Raw genomic sequence first — 18,052 nt, 5'->3', positions numbered from 1 at the left:
GCCTTAGATAGGTCCAAGAATACACCGATACTATAGTTGCCGTGTTCTAATGCGTCATTTGCTTTTTCAAGGAGATCAAGGAGAGCCATACAAGTAGTATTTTTCTTCCTGAAACCGTATTGAGATGACGTAAGTATATTTAGTTTATCGAGATAGCCGCTCAATCTGTTGTAAACAACTCTCTCCATTATTTTGGAGAGTGTAGGTAAGATAGATATAGGGCGATAATTAATCATATCATTTTTATCTCCAGATTTATAAATGGGGATGATTTTTGCAATTTTTGTCTTTTCAGGAACAATGCCTGTGGACAAGGAGAGATTGATACAACAGACGAGTGGCCCTGCAATTACATTGGCAATGGATTTTAAGATTCTGCTGTTTATTTCATCCTCACCTGCTGAGTTGGAGTTTTTCATGGAATTTATAATGTTGAGGACTTCATTTTTATCTGTCGGTTTCAGGAAGAAAGAACTTGGATAGTTTCCTGTCAGGTATTGCTGATATGAAATTCCTTGTGGTTGGGTGATCTTCCTTGAGAGATTTTCCCCTATAGACACAAAGTAATTGTGTAATAGCTCTTTGTGATGGGTGAACACTGCATGTCTTCGGTCCTACAGTATCGACACGTTTGATATTGTCATTGTGCACATTGTTAGAACAACAATCAATATACCAGATATGTGGCACCCACCCCGACTTGATATTGTGTACACAGTTACTAACATGTAGACAGGTACAGTACCTATAATGTTAACTATTATGGTCTCATTTTTTTTTAGATATTTTGATAGTTGAATTTAAGCTGCAAGCAGCGATGAATCACCATCTGTTTCCACAGAGACAAATTAATTGAACTGTGTGCCTGTAAAGTAAAATCCACTGCTATTACACCTGATTGCTCCAATCCATGCACTGATATCTGTATTTTCTTATTTCCCCCTCTTGGTCTCTACAGGCACTGACTCTTGCTCCCTTGGACTCTCTTCCCAAAACTTAATGAGATCCTGGACGTCTTCATTTGTCCAACAAATCTTTCATTGTCCTCATTATTTTGTTTATTGTTGGTCCAGGTTGCTGTAGATGGAGAAGTGAAATGGCTATTACTGTGTTTTCTTCTTTTTCTTTTTCTTTTTTTTTGGCTGTCCTTCGTTGTGATGTGATGACTCATCCACTGGGCCAAATACGATTGAAAGCCACTGCCAGCAATCCCTGAAAAAAAAAAAATACCTGGAACTGGATTAGGTATCACTTCCTGAGTGGCGCCCAAATTTAGTTCCAGGAACTCTTCCAGAGAGCAGCGACAAACCGGAGGAAGTAGTACGTGTTGGTTTACCACAGTCATGAACTCTCCTCCCAGTGTCTGAACTAAACTGGAGCCGTGAATACCTTCCAGAAGATATTTCCTATTTTGGTGATGTTGACGATAATGATGATCGTGACGTGGTGTTAAACGTGTGATTCACATCATCTTTAAACATTTAGTGAGCTCTTCCTTTCCAAACTTTATATTATGTATGTCTCCTTTCATTTGCCTCACTGTCTTTATGTTCTTCAGCTGTGTTGATGTTATTTCAAATATATTTAGAATTACAAAATGCCATTCAAGCATGACATTTTTTCCCAAATAACTAAGTGAATGTTGACTAATGACCCTTCTATAAAATATTCCTCCTCTCCTCTTTAGGTCAAAATTGTCCTCCCCCCTTAAAACCCATGCACCCTCCTCATCCTCCTCCTTTTTTTTTTTTTTTTTTATAACTGGCTGCAAAATCACTGCTGTTCATTACCCAGGCAGGGTCAATTCCCCAAACAATGTGTTGGTGTCACAATAAAAAGGGTGTTTTTTATGGCGTGTAGCAGTAAAATGCTATTAAACAGATAAAACACCGACAACGAGCATCAGGAGGATTATAAAAGGAATTGCCTTGATAAACTCCACATATCTGCGTGGTGACACACCAGCAGTGGCTGTCGCTGGGGAGGAGGAGGAGGAAGAGACCAGAGGAGCACATGGTCGGAGAGTTTACACAGCTCTACAGTGCCACCATCTGTGGAGAAAAATAAATAAATAAATAAAAAAAGAACAGACAGCTAATTTCTGGCCTGTGACGAGCTGAGAGAGATCGAGGAAAATCCTGTCAATTATACGTGATGTTTTCCACTCTCTGGCTTCAAAAGGAGAAGACAGACATGAAAAACAAACATTAATTCAAATGCGAACTTCTTGCCTTTTGATTCTATTGATTCCTCTGTGTCAGTGTGTTCTTGATGTTTCCACATTTAGTTATGTGGTGTTTTACTTTATGAACTGTGGGCTATTTCTGTCTATTTCTTTTATCGTTTCGTTTTTTTGTAATGCCATCTAAAATATGTGTGTTATTATTATTCTCAATGATATGGTTGAGCATGGTTTAATGAAGTATGCCTTCCTGAGACATATTGGTGCTTTGAATCCTAACCAGTCATTATATAACTGGCCAGAGCCACGCGTTACAGGAGGAAGTTGCTCCATCACAACATTGCACGTCAGAAAACCTTCATGTCGTTGCCTGTTTTTTTTTCAAATCCATATGTTCTTAACTCCTTTTTAGTTAATCTCTTCAAAACTTGTTTTATATTTGCACTCTCTATTGAATTATACAGAAATCCTGCAGATCCCACCGCTGTGCGTTGGGTTGGTCTTTTGCTGTCCTCTGGTGGTGACAGTGAGAATGAATTTACCAAAAATAAGCTTTTTTCCCCCCACATGCAGCAGACATTTTAGCTAGTCATACCTGCAAAAAACACAGGTGTTCACTAATCTCAGTGGGTTGTGACAGTGTGAAAATTAGTCACTGATGCAGTTGAGCTGCCGTTCATTTTATTAACTGTGCTTTCTCACTATGATGTGTCAAAATGTCTTGTGTGAAGTGTGCACGTGCAGGGAAGTGAATGGAGAATGAATAGTGCTGGTATCTATTCTTACTTTTGGTTATTTTTACAGTTATGTACACATGTGGTGGTGCAGTGGTTATCGCTGTTGCCTCACAGCATAAAGGTTGAAACCCAACCACCATGTTCTCCTGGTGGTTGACTAATAAAATGACAAGTAGCCTACTGTATGCACAATTGTATACAAGTAATCCAACCTCATTTAACTAGCAGTGGAGAGCATTTACCCACAATACTTATACTTGCGTATTGCTTTTTCCCCACAGCAAAACGCATGAACGGACTACAAAACAATTGCAACTTCCTACCTCAGGTCCAATCTTGTAAACCTCTATCAAGTGCAATCAATTTTCTTTTAAACGTAATGCGCAATATACTTTGTATCTTTTATCTTTCATATATAATTTATTAGTGTGTGAGTATGTGTGCGTGCATCTGTTTGTTTAGGATTGGTTGTGATTTATGTGTCAAGCACCTTGCAGGAGCACACATATTTTGTTGTATATTTTCTGTTATGACAATAAAGGCAATCTTAAATCTTATTATTATAAGTATAATTTCAAACTATTTGCACTTTGACCTTGTGTACTTGACCTTTTAGATCTATATTGTGACCCTAAGAAAGACTTAGGTTGGATACCACAGAATAGCTAACTGTATGGAAGAGTTAACTGCATATATGGAGCAGCTACAACAGAAAATGCTGATGCATCAATATTTATTTGACAAGATACAATAATTTTTATACAAAAGGATATTTTCTTCAATATACAAGGACTATCTCCTCCTGTGGTGATGAGCCAAAGGACATCTAAATAGAAGTATTGTTTTCAATACTGCAGTTATTGGTAACATTGATAGTTTGATGGTGCAAATGGATTTGTTAGCCAATAGATATTTCCTTTCAGCCAGGAGCTCAGACTGGAGGCAGCAGTGGGCACAGGCTCAATGAACCTGGACATTGCTAACTAGCCTGGTCTGGTTTGGATTTGTTGAGGCGTGCAGATGGTCAGGTCAGAAATTTGGCATCAACAGCCAAATGTGAATGGCATCAACGTGCCTTGTGTCAATATGTCGTTTCCTTGGTTTACTTTGGGCTCCACTGCCTGTCTTGAGTGTTGTTGTTCATCCTTTTATGCCCCCAATTTACCTCAAATGCTTAAATACCTCCAGCATTTCCAATATATTGTGGAATTGTTACGTAACAGGAATCAATGCCATGAAGAAGTGATTGTATTATGGTTTATTTCTTCAGTAGGTGGTTCCGAATAAAACACAGTTTCCCACCACCTATATCAAACTAAGCCAATTTTCATAATATTATTCAGCTAGAAACAAAATAAATCTGTTTTATGTGATTTTAGTCAACGGTCTGAGTCCTGCTTCATAATATGAGAACAGCTTTAATGACCAACCATTTGTTCATGTTACATAATTGTTAATAAACTAGTTAAGGCACTTCAGGCACAAACATTGTTTTTTTCATGCACTAATCAATTTTGAGATTTTGGGATATTTCAAATTAACATGTCTTCTTTCAGACTAGAGAAAAGAAATGGTAGAAAATCCACATTAAGGTGTTTTTATTTTTACTTAATTTAGTCTCTTTCGTCTGTAAATTTCTCCTAAATTCACCAAAAGTTGGTCTGACCCATGTCAGGTATCACTGTAAAGTGTTCTCTCTCCTAGACATGGATGTAGGCTCCAAAAAGGGTAATTTCCTCTGTATCAGCAACAAATCATAAAAGTAAAATTGACAATAACAATCTATGGAATTTTACAATAAAAATCTTTAAAGGTGGTTTTCTCAAAATGAGTTTTCCCCTCATACTCTGAGAGCTAGAAATCTCCATTTGAGCAGCACTTGTAGACAACGAATCTTCTAGTTTTAAGGTTTTTCCAGAGGGGTTAGTTGATAAATCATTCACAGCCTGATTTATACAACATTTTATTCCTAAAAACATGCAAACATTTGATCTTTTAGGGCTGGTGACAGTATTTCTCATTTTCAGAGATATCCAAAATCCCCTCTATGAAAACTTTTTCACTCTTAATAGGTCAACAAAATAAAACAATTAAAAAATAATTTTGAAAGTAGCTTTATCCATTGTTCAGATTTCTGTTCTGGAAATGTATGCAAATTAGCACATATTTAATTAGATATTGCCCATTTACATATTTAAACATAAAATTTGACAAAACTTGTAATACAAAAAATAATTGTCTTCATGTAAGTGATAAACTTGGTAAGTTTCATGGTGATATGTTAGTTTAAATTTTTTACCCTATTCACCTGAAGTGTCCTTTTGCCAAACCTTTCAGTCGTTATGATCCGCTGCTCCTCGGTATTTTCCGGCCGTCTCCGTTCGCACTTCGTTCATTTCCGGTCAGCGTCGCCATCTGCTTTCTCGTCCTTTTCTCCAATCTCCGTGTTGTTGTTCCCGGTGACGCGGCGGAGGTGTAGCCTGACGCGGGCTCTTACGTGTCGGCCAGAATAAAAGTGGAGCTCCGGAGGCCCAGGAGTGACGAAGGGGAGTCTGTATCGGTAAGGACGGTGCGGTGTCCGGGGCTCAGAGAGACGGGACGCGGCCGTAGAAAGTGTCGGTCTGGTCGGGTTCGGCCCGAAGGAAACAAAGAGATCATGGCGCCGCGGTGCGTTTGTAGCAGGATGGAGGGAGGGGAGGCTGCGGCTGTTTGGGAGAAACGGAGCCAATGTGCTTTGATAGTGAACCAAGAGGAACTGAGAGAGAGAGAGAGAGAGACAGTGTGTGTGTATGCGTGTGTCTCCGTCTGTGTGTGTGTTAACACGTTAAACACTGACAGGACTTCAACACACTCAGCTGTCAAGTGATGCTTTTACGGAGAAGAAACATGTCTGCGCACAGATTTGCGCTGTTTTTTTCCCCCGTTAACGTCCGATAACATTGGAAAAACCCAACCAGCCGCGATATTTACCAGTTGTTTCCACGCCTTTCTTAAATGACATCGATATTATTTTAATTAATTTATCATTAAACATCTACTCCAATCGCTACTGTCAAGTCAGAAATGTTGTAAATCCTATTTCCCATTCATTCAGTGTCGGTAGAGAAATCGGCCATTACGGCTCCGTCGTTGTTTAGTTGCACGTTTGTAAACACGAACCTGCGGCCTAGAGCTTCAACTAACACACACATGTTGTATTATAAATGCTCACTAGATAGTGGTTTTTTATTATTTCGCTTTTCTCCTGGGATGTGACCGCTCTATGTCTGTATTGTGTGTGCCTGTGTGTGTGTTGAGGGGGCGTTGCCCGGCCATGTGTCTCTTTCTGCTGTCACACACACACGCACACATACACACACACACACGCACCGCATCCAAGTGATTTTTTGAAAAGCAGAGGGAGAAATGTGTAAAGCCAATCATGCAGCGCAGAGAAGCTACGCACAGTGTGAGATCACCGAGCTCAGTGAGTGAACACGTCCCAGATCCGACGCTCTCTGCACGGCCTCAAACCAGCCAGAGGAGGGGTGGTGAGGGCAAAAGGAAGCTATAATAAAACTCACTTGTGCTCACATAAAGTTATTGATCAGACTTATTTTGACCTCAAAATGCTTTAAAATCACAAACAAAGAGTTTCAAAGGATAGAGATAAAGACAGAAAAATTATATTTATCAAAATTATAATAGTAATGTATTAGCTAAAGCTGTGTGTAGGAATAGAGTGGTTGTAGTAAATAAATATTTCCATGTAAATGTTTAATGACCTAACACAGCTATCATTTTCTTGCCTTGCAAAGCTGCGAACAAATAACAAGAATAGCTGTGTTACTGATTTGTAATCACTGTCAGATCATCCTGGTTTTCTTGCAGCCAGAAAAGTAGAAATAATAATCAGAAGGAAACTATAATAAAAATCACTTTTCACACAATAGAGAAAATAAAGTTATTGATCAGACTTATTTTGACTTCAAAATGCTCTGAAATCAAAAAGAGTTTCATCACTTATAATAATAATTACAATAGTAATGCAGTAGCTGAAGCTGTGTGTGTGTAGGAATAGAGTGGTTGTAGTAAAATATTTCCATGTAAACATGTGTAAGGATATTAACACCACTTTTAATAATTTTCTTGACTTTTTACAGCTGCAAACAAATGACAAGAATAGCTGTGTAATTGATTTGTAATCAGATCATCCTCGTTGTCTTGGAGTGAGTTCTGTTTCCAATTATCTATCACTATTTATGTATTTACACCTTATAGATGAATGGGTTTGTTGTTTTTGTGTGCTAATTACACTAGATTTCACACATTAATTTAGAATAAACTGATTTATACTGTGTATATTCTCACAGAATAAACTACTACGGTATATACCATCAGGATTGTTTTTGGGACTAGATGGCAAGTGTGTGCTTCATACGTTACTGAGCAAAAACTTGATGCTCTTTGAAAGTATATTTATAGGCTTTTTATGCCTTTTATTAGATAGTACAGTTGAGAGAGACGGGAAATGGGGAGGCAGAGAGAGAGGGAATGACATGCAGGAAAGGGCCGCCCAATGCGGGGTTTGAACCTGGTACCGCCTGCTCTTAGAAATTTGCCGTAGGAGTCGGATGATGAATCTGATTTTGTTTCTGTTACGGTGAAACCTGAGAACATTTTGAAGAGTTTAAAGTTTGGCCTGGATTCTTAGGTAGAGAAGCTGTTGTTACAGATAAATATTGTAGCTCATTAAAAGCCTTATTATAGACTCTCGTTTATTAGGAATGTTTTATTACAACTTTTGTTTTTATAAAGAAGGTGACCATGAAACAGGTTACTATTTTCTCAAGTCTGTCTTACACAGAAATCCCATCTCCTTGAGCAATGTTTCCCTTTTTTCCTTTAGCTAAGGGAGGATGATAAGAACAAGGATGGAAGAGTTTAGCGTGTTTAGGCTGTTGTTTGACAAACTTGGGGAGGGTGGTGTTTACCTGAAGTTGTGGCTCCACGAATGTTAAAATTTGAATCGCTTGTTTTCTAATCTCCATCCTCAGCTAAGCCAATGAAGATGGAGTCAGCAGCAGAGGCTCAGCAGGGGGCGGAGACTGCTATAACCGAGACAGAGAGCCAGCAGATCACCTCGGCACAGCTCGCCACGCTGGCGCAGGTAAATTCCAAGTATCAGGACAGAATTGGGGAATTGGGGAAGACTGCCTTTCAGTTTTATGCACCCCAAAAGTGGAATAATCTACAAAACTGTCTGAAACTGGATCATCTTATTTCCTGAGATAGTTTTAAAAACTTATTATCGAATATTTTTCAACCTGTATGTAATTGTGAATCATGACCTTGTATACTGTATAATTGTGTTTTTGTAATCAGGGCGTCATTGAAAAAGAGAGCTCGCTCTCAATTGACCTTCCCTGAATAAATAAAGGAGAAATGAAAAAATGAAATGAAAACAGATCACACGTCTCCAAAAAAAAACAGTACAATACGAGTTTTTAAACACCACAAGTGTTTGAAAATAATCAGTAATGTTCAATTGTATTGTATTGTATTGTATGTAATTGCACATGACTGACAGGATCATCACATTGATTGTGAATTCCAGGTATCCATGGCAACAGGCCACGTCTCAGCAACAGGTCCCACGGTAACGTTGGTCCAGCTTCCCAACGGACAGACAGTTCAGGTCCACGGTGTCATCCAGGCCGCACAGCCCTCGGTCATCCAGTCCCCACAGGTCCAGGCTGTACAGGTAACACACACACACACACACACACACACACACACACACACACACACGGTTTCTAGTTTCAGATGTTTTATGTTCTTAAAGAAGATAAAGTTAGAAGAAGGTAGAGGAGTGTAACGGTATTTGTATTCGTCTCATGCCGTCACGGCTTGATTGCACACAGTCATACTACTAGAATACGTCTGAGTGAATATATATATACTGTATATATATATATATTTTATTTTTTTTGAATTTTCATCACTTTATTACAGTAAATAAGTCCATATCATACATACACACACACATACAGAACAGGCAGAGACAGGTTTGTGTTTGTCTCTCTCTCAGACCAACGTTCACAGCATCGGAGTAGAAATAAATAAAACAAAGGTGTTATAGACTCAGAGATGTGCAGTGATCACACCTAACATGCATCTGTAGACGTTCTCTCTCTTTTTTTTTTTGTTAAACAAAACATCCCATAGGAGACATCCACAATTGTTAACAAACAAACAAACAAACAAATAAACAAACAAAAAGAAAGAAAAACTACCACATCATTCTAAATCTTGATCACCCCTACCCCCCCCCCCCAAAAAAAAAACACAAAACATAACATAAACAACCCACCCCCACCCAAACCCCTACCCAGAATATAATAGAAAGAAGAAGAAGAGAGAAGAGTGAATATTAAGGTAAAAAAAAGTTGAGTCCTCACTCCACTCTAGGTGGCGGTAATGAGCCTAAGAGCTGCCAGCAACTGTCATAACAGGCGAAGAAGAGAAATGATGAGAGTGTGAAGTTGAAGAAACGCATCAAACACGTTAACGCATATAAGACGGCGTCACCCCGATATGTTAACCACTGGTGCAAGGAAAAAGACAAGTTGTGTGCAACAACTCATCCCACTGCTTTTAAGCCTCTTGACATGAACACAGACACCAGAAACATCACCATAGCAACTGGCATCGAGCCTAAATTAACTGTGTAAACCAATATTGATGTTAGTTTCTTGGTTTTTTATTCTAATAGTTGCCAGTTGTCAAGTGCAAGTTTTTTTTTTCCTCTAGAATTAATGAATGGTATTATAACACTCCTAATGCACTTTTTTTTTTTTTTTTACTTTTTATAACAGAAGATGGTTTTTAGTTTTACATTCAATTAGTGTCTGTTGTACCGAACCGTCACTTGTGTGTACCGTTGCACCCCTAGAAGAAGGTGTTTGATGTATTTCTGTCTGTTCCAGATTTCCACCATAGCAGAAAGTGAGGACTCACAGGAGTCAGTAGACAGTGTGACCGACTCTCAGAAACGCAGAGAGATTCTGTCACGACGGCCCTCGTACAGGTAACACAACGTGTGTGTGTGTGTGTGTGTGTGTGTGTGTGTATAAGAGAGAGACATAATGAATATTGTGTGATCTATCAATATTTTCATAGATAATTGATGAGATATAGTAACTGCAAAAAAATATAAGATATATTCGAGAACAATAGGTGAGATGTACATTTTGTTTTGTGCAAAGACTGTTAGCAATGAGCTCTTTCATTTTCACCCCACTCTTCATTTTTACTCCCTACAACTTACACCTATTACAGCAGGAAGGATGTTTAAAATGGCGTTGATGCCACTAAAACTGATTCAGTACGAGTGTGAAATCTCTCTCTCGTGATCCTTCCTGTTGGGGTTCAGTGTGTAACTCCCACTTTTGTTTGTCCCGACAGGAAAATCCTGAACGACCTTTCGTCCGACGCTCCGGCTGTCCCTCGTATCGAGGAGGAAAAGGCCGAGGATGATTCATCCGCCGTGGCTGCCACGCACGCCATCACCACTGTTACCGTCCCCACGCCCATCTACCAGACCAGCAGCGGACAATACAGTAGGTGACGGCTCGAGGCTCAGTGGAGACGAGTCTCAGGTTGCAGGCTCATGTAGCTCAAACGCTTTTGTTGAGGTGAACTTGACCTGTCAAAACCTGTTCAAACGTTACAGGCTCATCCTGATCCTGCTTCAATCAAGATGTTGAACATGTGCTAGTTGTATTATTTTATGTAAATCCTGGAAAGGTTGATGTTAGCAGCAGTGCACAGCAAGGTTATTATAGTTTTTATTTAGTTTTTCAGTTTGCTTTTTTATTTCAGTTTATTTTTCAGTTTGTTCACCAAGTGATTAAGCAGTTTGAGTTTAGTTTTTATTTTTGAGGAATTGACTAGTTTTTATTTAGTCTTCTCAACTCAACTCAACTCAAAATGTATTTATATAGCACATTTAAAAACAACTAGTCTTACAACAACTAATCTTAGTTTTTCAGGTTTTAGGAGAAACCCTCTGTCGGCCCAGTTGTTCAAAGGTAATCCGATCGGATTTTGGATAATGGATTGGATCAAATCTTGAAAATGGGTTGTTCAAAACCAAAAACGGATTCTGAGATCGGATTAGATCACGTAATCCAATCTTGGTTTTGATTTGGATAAAACCCTCAGTTTGTGTTGTTCAAAACTTTTCAGTAGGATCGGGAAAACTTTGATCCAAAAAAACAGGATTATTCTGATCCCAGCAGTTGGGTGGATTCAGGGGGGATTTCAGGAATAAAATGTGATTTAAATTAAATTCAAACTGGTCAAATAAACAATATTCATAATATAGTATATATACATTTATTGATTTATATTTTGCACCTAATTTTAAACCACAACAGTGATTAGTAAATAATGTTAACTTTTGAATATTCTACAACTGAAAAACTTTTCCCCAACTACTTTAACCCAAACTGAATTTAATGAAATTTGAAGTTTGAATTTTAAAATTTGAAGTTTGAATTTTGAAATTTGAAGTTTGAATTTGAAACACATGGGGGAATATATGTATATTTGTATATATTTGTGTATATTTGCTGTTTTCAATTTATTTTAACAGCCCAACCAGATGGAGTCTGGCTGTTTAAAAGACATTGAAGAAACAACAAAGAGCACAGAAAACAATACATACACTCCATTTTCAAATAAACACACTTGAGTGACCCATGCTGCTGTTCTGCCTGTTGTTTACAGACCAATCAGCCTTCAGTGTGATGCACAGTCCCATCTAGAGACTCATTATCTGGATTTGGTAATCTTGAAAACTTGGATTTGGATCAGACTGATCCAATCCAACTTTGCTTTGAACAACTGGGATAAAAGTAAAACAGATTACGTGATCCTGGATAGCAAAAAAGGGGATTTCAAAATCCGGATAATTTTTATCCAGATTACATCTTTTGAACAACTGGGCCGCCGTCCAAATTTGTGGGGTTTTTCCCGTTTAGTTGCATTCCATAAATGTTCCCATCAGTCTTTATCATGTTGCATTCACTGTTATCTACCTGTGGGTCGCACTCAAAGTCGTCCCATATTGAGCTGTGGGGTTTTATTCCTGCAACTTTAGCCAGCTCTAAGAAAACTAAAACTAAGCTGATGTTATCTGACATTCAGTTTAGTTTTAGTTAGTTTTGCATTGTTCATTGTCGTTTTTATTTAGTTCTTGTTTTTGGAAAGACTAACGAGATAACCCTGGTGCACAGTCAGTCAAACCAAAGGTAATCAGATAGAAACATAGGAACGATCCACATGAACAGTTTGAGCAAAATTTTTAATGAACACAGCTTTAATGGATGAACATGTTATATACTATACACAATAATAAACTTTCTCCCTGTCCTCTGTCAGTTGCAATCACACAGGGCGGGGCCATTCAGCTGGCTAATAACGGTACAGATGGAGTCCAGGGCCTTCAGACTCTGACCATGACCAACGCAGCAGCGGCCGCTCAGCCCGGAGCCACCATCCTCCAGTACGCTCAGACCAGCGACGGCCAGCAGATACTGGTCCCCAGTAACCAGGTGGTGGTCCAAGGTGAGAGTGGGGGATCCAATACCTCATTCTTGTTATGTAAGGCTCCTTAATAAAATAAAACAAGTCTAATTCTACAAAAACATCAGTCAGTAAACAAGCTGATGAACCTCAAGAGGTAAAAATGTAACATCTACTTTCTGTCGTCGGTACGTCTCAGCTGCCTCCGGTGACGTCCAGGCCTACCAGATTCGAGCAGCCCCTGCGAGCACCATCGCCCCCGGGGTGGTCATGGCCTCTTCCCCCGCACTCCCCGTTCAGGGCGCCACGGAGGAGGTCACTCGCAAACGGGAGGTCCGCCTCATGAAGAACAGGTACGAACACAGATGGATTTTTCTCAAATGAACGAAACCCAAAATAAAAACACTCAACACTCCTAAACCCCCCATCCCCGAGACTATAGCATATCAAACAAAACAAAACCAAACTGTGTCATCCTTCCAACAGAGAGGCAGCACGTGAATGTCGCAGGAAGAAGAAGGAGTACGTTAAGTGTCTGGAGAACCGAGTGGCCGTCCTGGAGAACCAAAACAAGACGCTAATCGAAGAACTTAAAGCGCTTAAAGACCTTTATTGCCACAAATCAGAGTAGTTTGTGTCCTGAACGCCGAGCCGGGCCAAGTAGCATCTCAGTTCCTTTGAAATACTTTGACTGTTTGATTCTGTCCAGTGCGCACACAGCCGGCCATAATCCAGTTCTGCTTTCACAAGCTTCTCCATAGACCTGATTGTCTAAAACAGCAGCTACAATCCTGTACAACATCATTAACTGAGAGTTAACATGTCACTGACACACCTCAGTCTGTGAGGCTGCGTCTCACTGTCGTAGTTTGGTTAATTCCAGTTCAACTTTGCGTAAGGTTGAACTCAACATTTTAAAGATGCTTCACTGGGAAAGGTCGATAACTAAGTCCAATGAGCCCAATGAAATATTATCTTTAAATCTTCATAAACAAAAAGATTTCTACCCGGCCTCTTTTTACTTTCAGGCCATCTCACTGTTTTTTTTAATTGTACATGATAGTTTATTTTTCTCCACCCCGTTCTCCTCAGTCCTCAGGTATTTTTCTTTTTTCTTTTCATGAAGGTTTAACTGTTGAGAAGCTGTTATAGACTTATAGACTTTTTATTGGACTCATTGGACTGCAGTAGAGCATTTTATGTCGGATAAGTTGTGCTTGAAGCGTCACCATCGTTGCAGTTTGATTTACCTTGTGCTCTGATTCAGATCAGTAGTTGAACTGCGACACACAACCATGTGTGACGTGTCCAGATTTATGAATCTGCAGACGCCTGCCAGATATCTCATAAATCTGCTGCCACGGTATAAAGTTACATTCACAGGCCACAACTACGACAAGAAGACTCAGCTTGCCAAAACACATTTTTTTTAAAGATATCATTTGGCACTGACAATAACGACAGTTCAGTTGATGCTTTTACCTGCTGTGTGTTCACGTGGGACCTCCTCAGTCCGTCACAGTTAAAGGCTCTGAATGATCTGTGAACTACTACTTGATACCACATCCTGACGTGAATCAACTTGTCGACGACGTGGCCGCTCGTGTCGGGGACTCTACAGCTAATTGGGCACAAACAAGTGGCAACAATAATTACTTTTAAAGATGCTACCAACTGCCGATCATGAAGAAGGGGGAGAGTCGTGTGCGGTGAAGAGGGAGGTACTGTAATGTGACATCACTTTTCATTTCCCTCGTTGTTTTTCTGCTTCTCCACAAAAGACGGTTTACAGAGCTGCTCTTAACATGAGATTAGTAGCACAGCGGTTATGAAAGATTATTGTTTTCATATCCTGCAGTTTCATTTTCATGACTCTGGCCAATATGTTATTACAATGGTAATAATTAAAAAGCACTACCTTAAGTCCAGTGGGACAGCGACACAAGGTGCCATTTTATCCAAATAGAATTATTTATAAGTGAAAACAAATCTGAATGTTAGTTTTTTTCCAAACATAAATCAAAAAACAAAGGTACTTACTTGATTGGCTGCTTTTCCTGTGTGTTTCAACAGCAGATTTAATGTTGTAAACATTTGCATACTTGTGGTTGAGATAATCAGGGAAACATGTAAACTCACTGTGTCCCTTGATATCAGCAGTTAACCAGCAACTAAAATGTTGGTTTTTTTTAAAACTTAAACTTATAATTCACATTTAAAGTGTAATGTCTAAAACCAGATGATCATGTTTTCCCAGTTAAAGGTTAAATTTATGGTCAACCACCGTCTTGCTGTGCCACATTACACTGTCAGTTTGTTGCCTGAAATGATCAAAGTTATCAGTTTTACATGATAATGAGGTTTTTTTTTAATCAGCGTTTTGCAGTAATTGTGTCTGTTTTGCAGTGTTTGTTAAATGGTGGTGAAATATGGATTGAAGCAACACATGAGATTACGGAGGCCATGTCTTTGAATATGAAGCAGATTAGAGTCAGTATGAAATAGGAAACGGTGTCAAGAGTTTAACTCTTAATAATAATAATAATAATAATAATAATCCATGAAAATGTGCATTTTGTTGATAAATGATCACGTTTGTGCGACTGTTTTTGAGAAGGTACATGTACGTACGTCTGTTTATTTTTTTATATAACTGTACATAGACTCTACAGCATGTGTAGACCTCATGTATTTCTGTTTATTTGATATGAGAAATGTTCTTATGGCTTGTATGAAACAACTTTGCATATTTGTAACATACGTCAATGTATAATAGAAGATAATGTATGTGTGCGTATTCATGTAATCCACCGGGCCTATCACCATCATGGCAGCTAAGTGTATGAAAAAAAAAAAAGGCCTTTGTTGGAGATGTTATATTTACGAGTGCTGTACTGTTTTAGGATCGACAGTGTTTGTAGAGAAGAGAGTCTGTTGAGAGCAGTTGCATATCGGATTATTTTGTAAGTTAACAGTTTTGTTTATTTGAAAAACTGCACAGCCGAGGCCTCAGGGGCTTCGAACTCAACCACACGTTATGTTTTTAACTGTAAATATGTTTTTATCTCAAAGACTGAAAGAGAAACGGCTCCGTTTGTAACTCGCCTTTTTTTTTATACATACATATATACAGTATAGTATACACATCCTCCAATCCATCATATGAAAAGCACAAATTTTCTTTCCTCTGGAGCCATTTTTATATGTTGATTTTATTTTATCTTTTACTGCATTTATTCTACTACAAAGTTACATGAGATTATTTTTATCCATTTCATATTGACATTGATTTCTAAGGTACATGTAATAATCAACTTTCATTTTTACTGGAAAACGAACCTGAATCCTCTCTAAACAAAAGTATCTCACGTTCAGAGTTGAGAGATAAACTCTGTGATGATCATGTGGAAAGTCTGTAACGTTTCCTCCAGCTCACTGTTGATGTTTGAAACTTAGATTCTCATAGAGCTGCAGTTTCTTGACACAAAATCAGCTTAACTCAAGATCTGTATTGTGTTTTTCAGAGGTTTTTGATGGATCTCAGTCTTTTGCTTTATTTATTTGAGATAACATTATTTTGACCTCAGATTTTTTTCTGTTTGATAAATAAGTTTCAAAACATCCATCATGAGCTGAAAGGAAATCTTGGGGTACTACTGCTGGCTCTAACAATCGGTATGTGTGTATGTTTTATTTTTGTTTTTTAACAGTTCATGGTAGCTCTTCCAGTTTTATTTTTCTAGTTTAAAACATTTTGATATTGTACAGTATACAGTGCATACTTGTAATGTAAAGAGGACTCTATTGGCTGAAGCACCTCACACTCATTCATTCATTCAGAAGTCTTGAATGAATCATCCCGTATTGACCCGCAGCTCATTGATACATAGTGTAGCTGTTCATGATTCACCCTCCTCCTCCTGCCTGTCGCACTGTGGTTTAGACAAACCTGTGTAAACATAACAAAATACAGAAATGATGTTTTTATAATGCATCTGACAAACCACCTGGAGCTTACTGTGGAGGAGAGCGAGCAGCTAATTTGATAAATGTGCCATTGCAATACCTGAGTCATTGAGATGAAAACATTGTTTTTAAAATTTCCACCTGCTGTAATTCACACATCCATTGCTGGTGCTGAAAAAAAAAATTGTAAAAGTATTTTTTTTTGTTTTCCCTTGATTTGATATAGTGAACTCAACTTTGTGATGTGGTGTCACAATATCTTTCCTACAATGCGGACAGTGTTTTCATTTCCGTGCCAGAATAGTTTATACCCACGGGCCTCATTTGTGCATGAAACAGATTGATATCCTTGTGTGTAAAAGTATATATAGAGAGAATTTCTAGAACAGTAATAATAACATTTTTTCTAACTTTTAATGTGATGAGTTTATATATTGCCACTTTTACAAGTTATCGATTTAAAATGCCATGTATTGTACAGTATCTTGTAGAGACAAGATCACCCAATGATGCATTACTTACTCTTTGTCTCGACAACTGTCACTCTACAAAAACTATACCAGCCCATTAATTGAAAGTGCTGTTAACTGACTACATCACTCTTTTGTAAACACTTGCTATGTCGCAATAAACTGCTCTTGAAGAATATGTGTGTTGTTGTTGATGAATTAATCATATATTTGACCTTCAATTACAGACTGGTGAACCATACTGGGGTTTTTTTATGTTTGAAGAACATCTAGTTGCTTTGTCTTTTAAAGTAAAATGCACTTGAAGTATCCTGAGTAAACTTCTTTTTATGCATTATGTCTCATTTCAGGTGTAGTGTATTACTAATGCATCATGGTTAAGTAGCGTTTTACTGATATTGTAGCACTATTTACATTTGGATGTGTGGTTAAATCTTTAACAATACACCATATTTTATATGGTGCTCATATAGTTTGTATGTGAAATCTTTTTGTGTAAACTAAATTTCAACTACACTGAGTTGGCATGTTATTAAATACCATCTATCTAGCTACAACTAATACAGACTAATACAACAGTCCTGCAGAACTGTGTTGCATTATACAAGGAGATGTTATTTAATACCAGCATAAATGGGATTGATAAATAATTTAAAAAAAATATATATATATATATATGTCCATAATGCAATTCAATTTAAAAGCATTTGACTTAATGTAGTGTAATATTCAACACTGCTGAATGGAGCTCAATGGTTCAGAAAAGTATCATGCTGTAACAGCTATCCTAAGTTCAACTTTAAACTGTAAAGGTTGTATAATATAAAAATTATAAATATACGTATATATATATATTAAACATGACTTTGCAAGACACCGAAACTTTTTTTTTCAATCAAATTCTATCTATCTATCTATCTATCTATCTATCTATCTATCTATCTATCTATCTATCTATCTATCTATCTATTTTGAACTATTTCAAGAGCAAGTGAATATTAATACTTTATCAACTACTGTCTCCCCCGTTCGTATATTGATGAATGAAGATAGATGCATTGATTGACGGCTCAGTGGTGCAATAAGAAAACCGGCTTCAGTTTTCACTGTCAAAAAAGGGTGTGGAT

The 18,052-nt window shown here is 38.0% G+C and overlaps 1 protein-coding gene across 3 annotated transcripts in view; it reads left to right on the top strand.

The window, feature by feature from the left end:
* creb1b (cAMP responsive element binding protein 1b) overlaps positions 1–17,103 on the top strand; it is a 38,494-nt gene extending 21,391 nt beyond the window's left edge. The window contains exons 1-8 of one of the 3 annotated variants that reach the window (XM_085765227.1): positions 5,310–5,479; positions 7,956–8,068; positions 8,516–8,662; positions 9,888–9,988; positions 10,366–10,520; positions 12,346–12,531; positions 12,689–12,842; positions 12,976–17,103. In XM_085765227.1, coding sequence (XP_085621353.1) covers positions 7,964–8,068; positions 8,516–8,662; positions 9,888–9,988; positions 10,366–10,520; positions 12,346–12,531; positions 12,689–12,842; positions 12,976–13,120 — 993 coding nt within the window. In that variant the 5' untranslated portion in view covers positions 5,310–5,479; positions 7,956–7,963 and the 3' untranslated portion in view covers positions 13,121–17,103. Of the gene's footprint in view, positions 1–5,309; positions 5,587–7,955; positions 8,069–8,515; positions 8,663–9,887; positions 9,989–10,365; positions 10,521–12,345; positions 12,532–12,688; positions 12,843–12,975 lie in introns of those variants that run through there. The other 2 variants (XM_085765228.1, XM_085765229.1) reach the window with 2 other exon arrangements.
* Positions 17,104–18,052: the final 949 nt, after the last annotated feature.

The sequence above is a fragment of the Trachurus japonicus genome, chromosome 21, assembly GCF_045865225.1.
Source record: "Trachurus japonicus isolate A0001 chromosome 21, Traja_1.0".
NCBI classification, from domain to species: domain Eukaryota; kingdom Metazoa; phylum Chordata; class Actinopteri; order Carangiformes; family Carangidae; genus Trachurus; species Trachurus japonicus.
The sequence above is the reverse complement of the archived record's forward strand: the minus strand, read 5'-3'. Positions and strand labels throughout refer to the sequence as shown.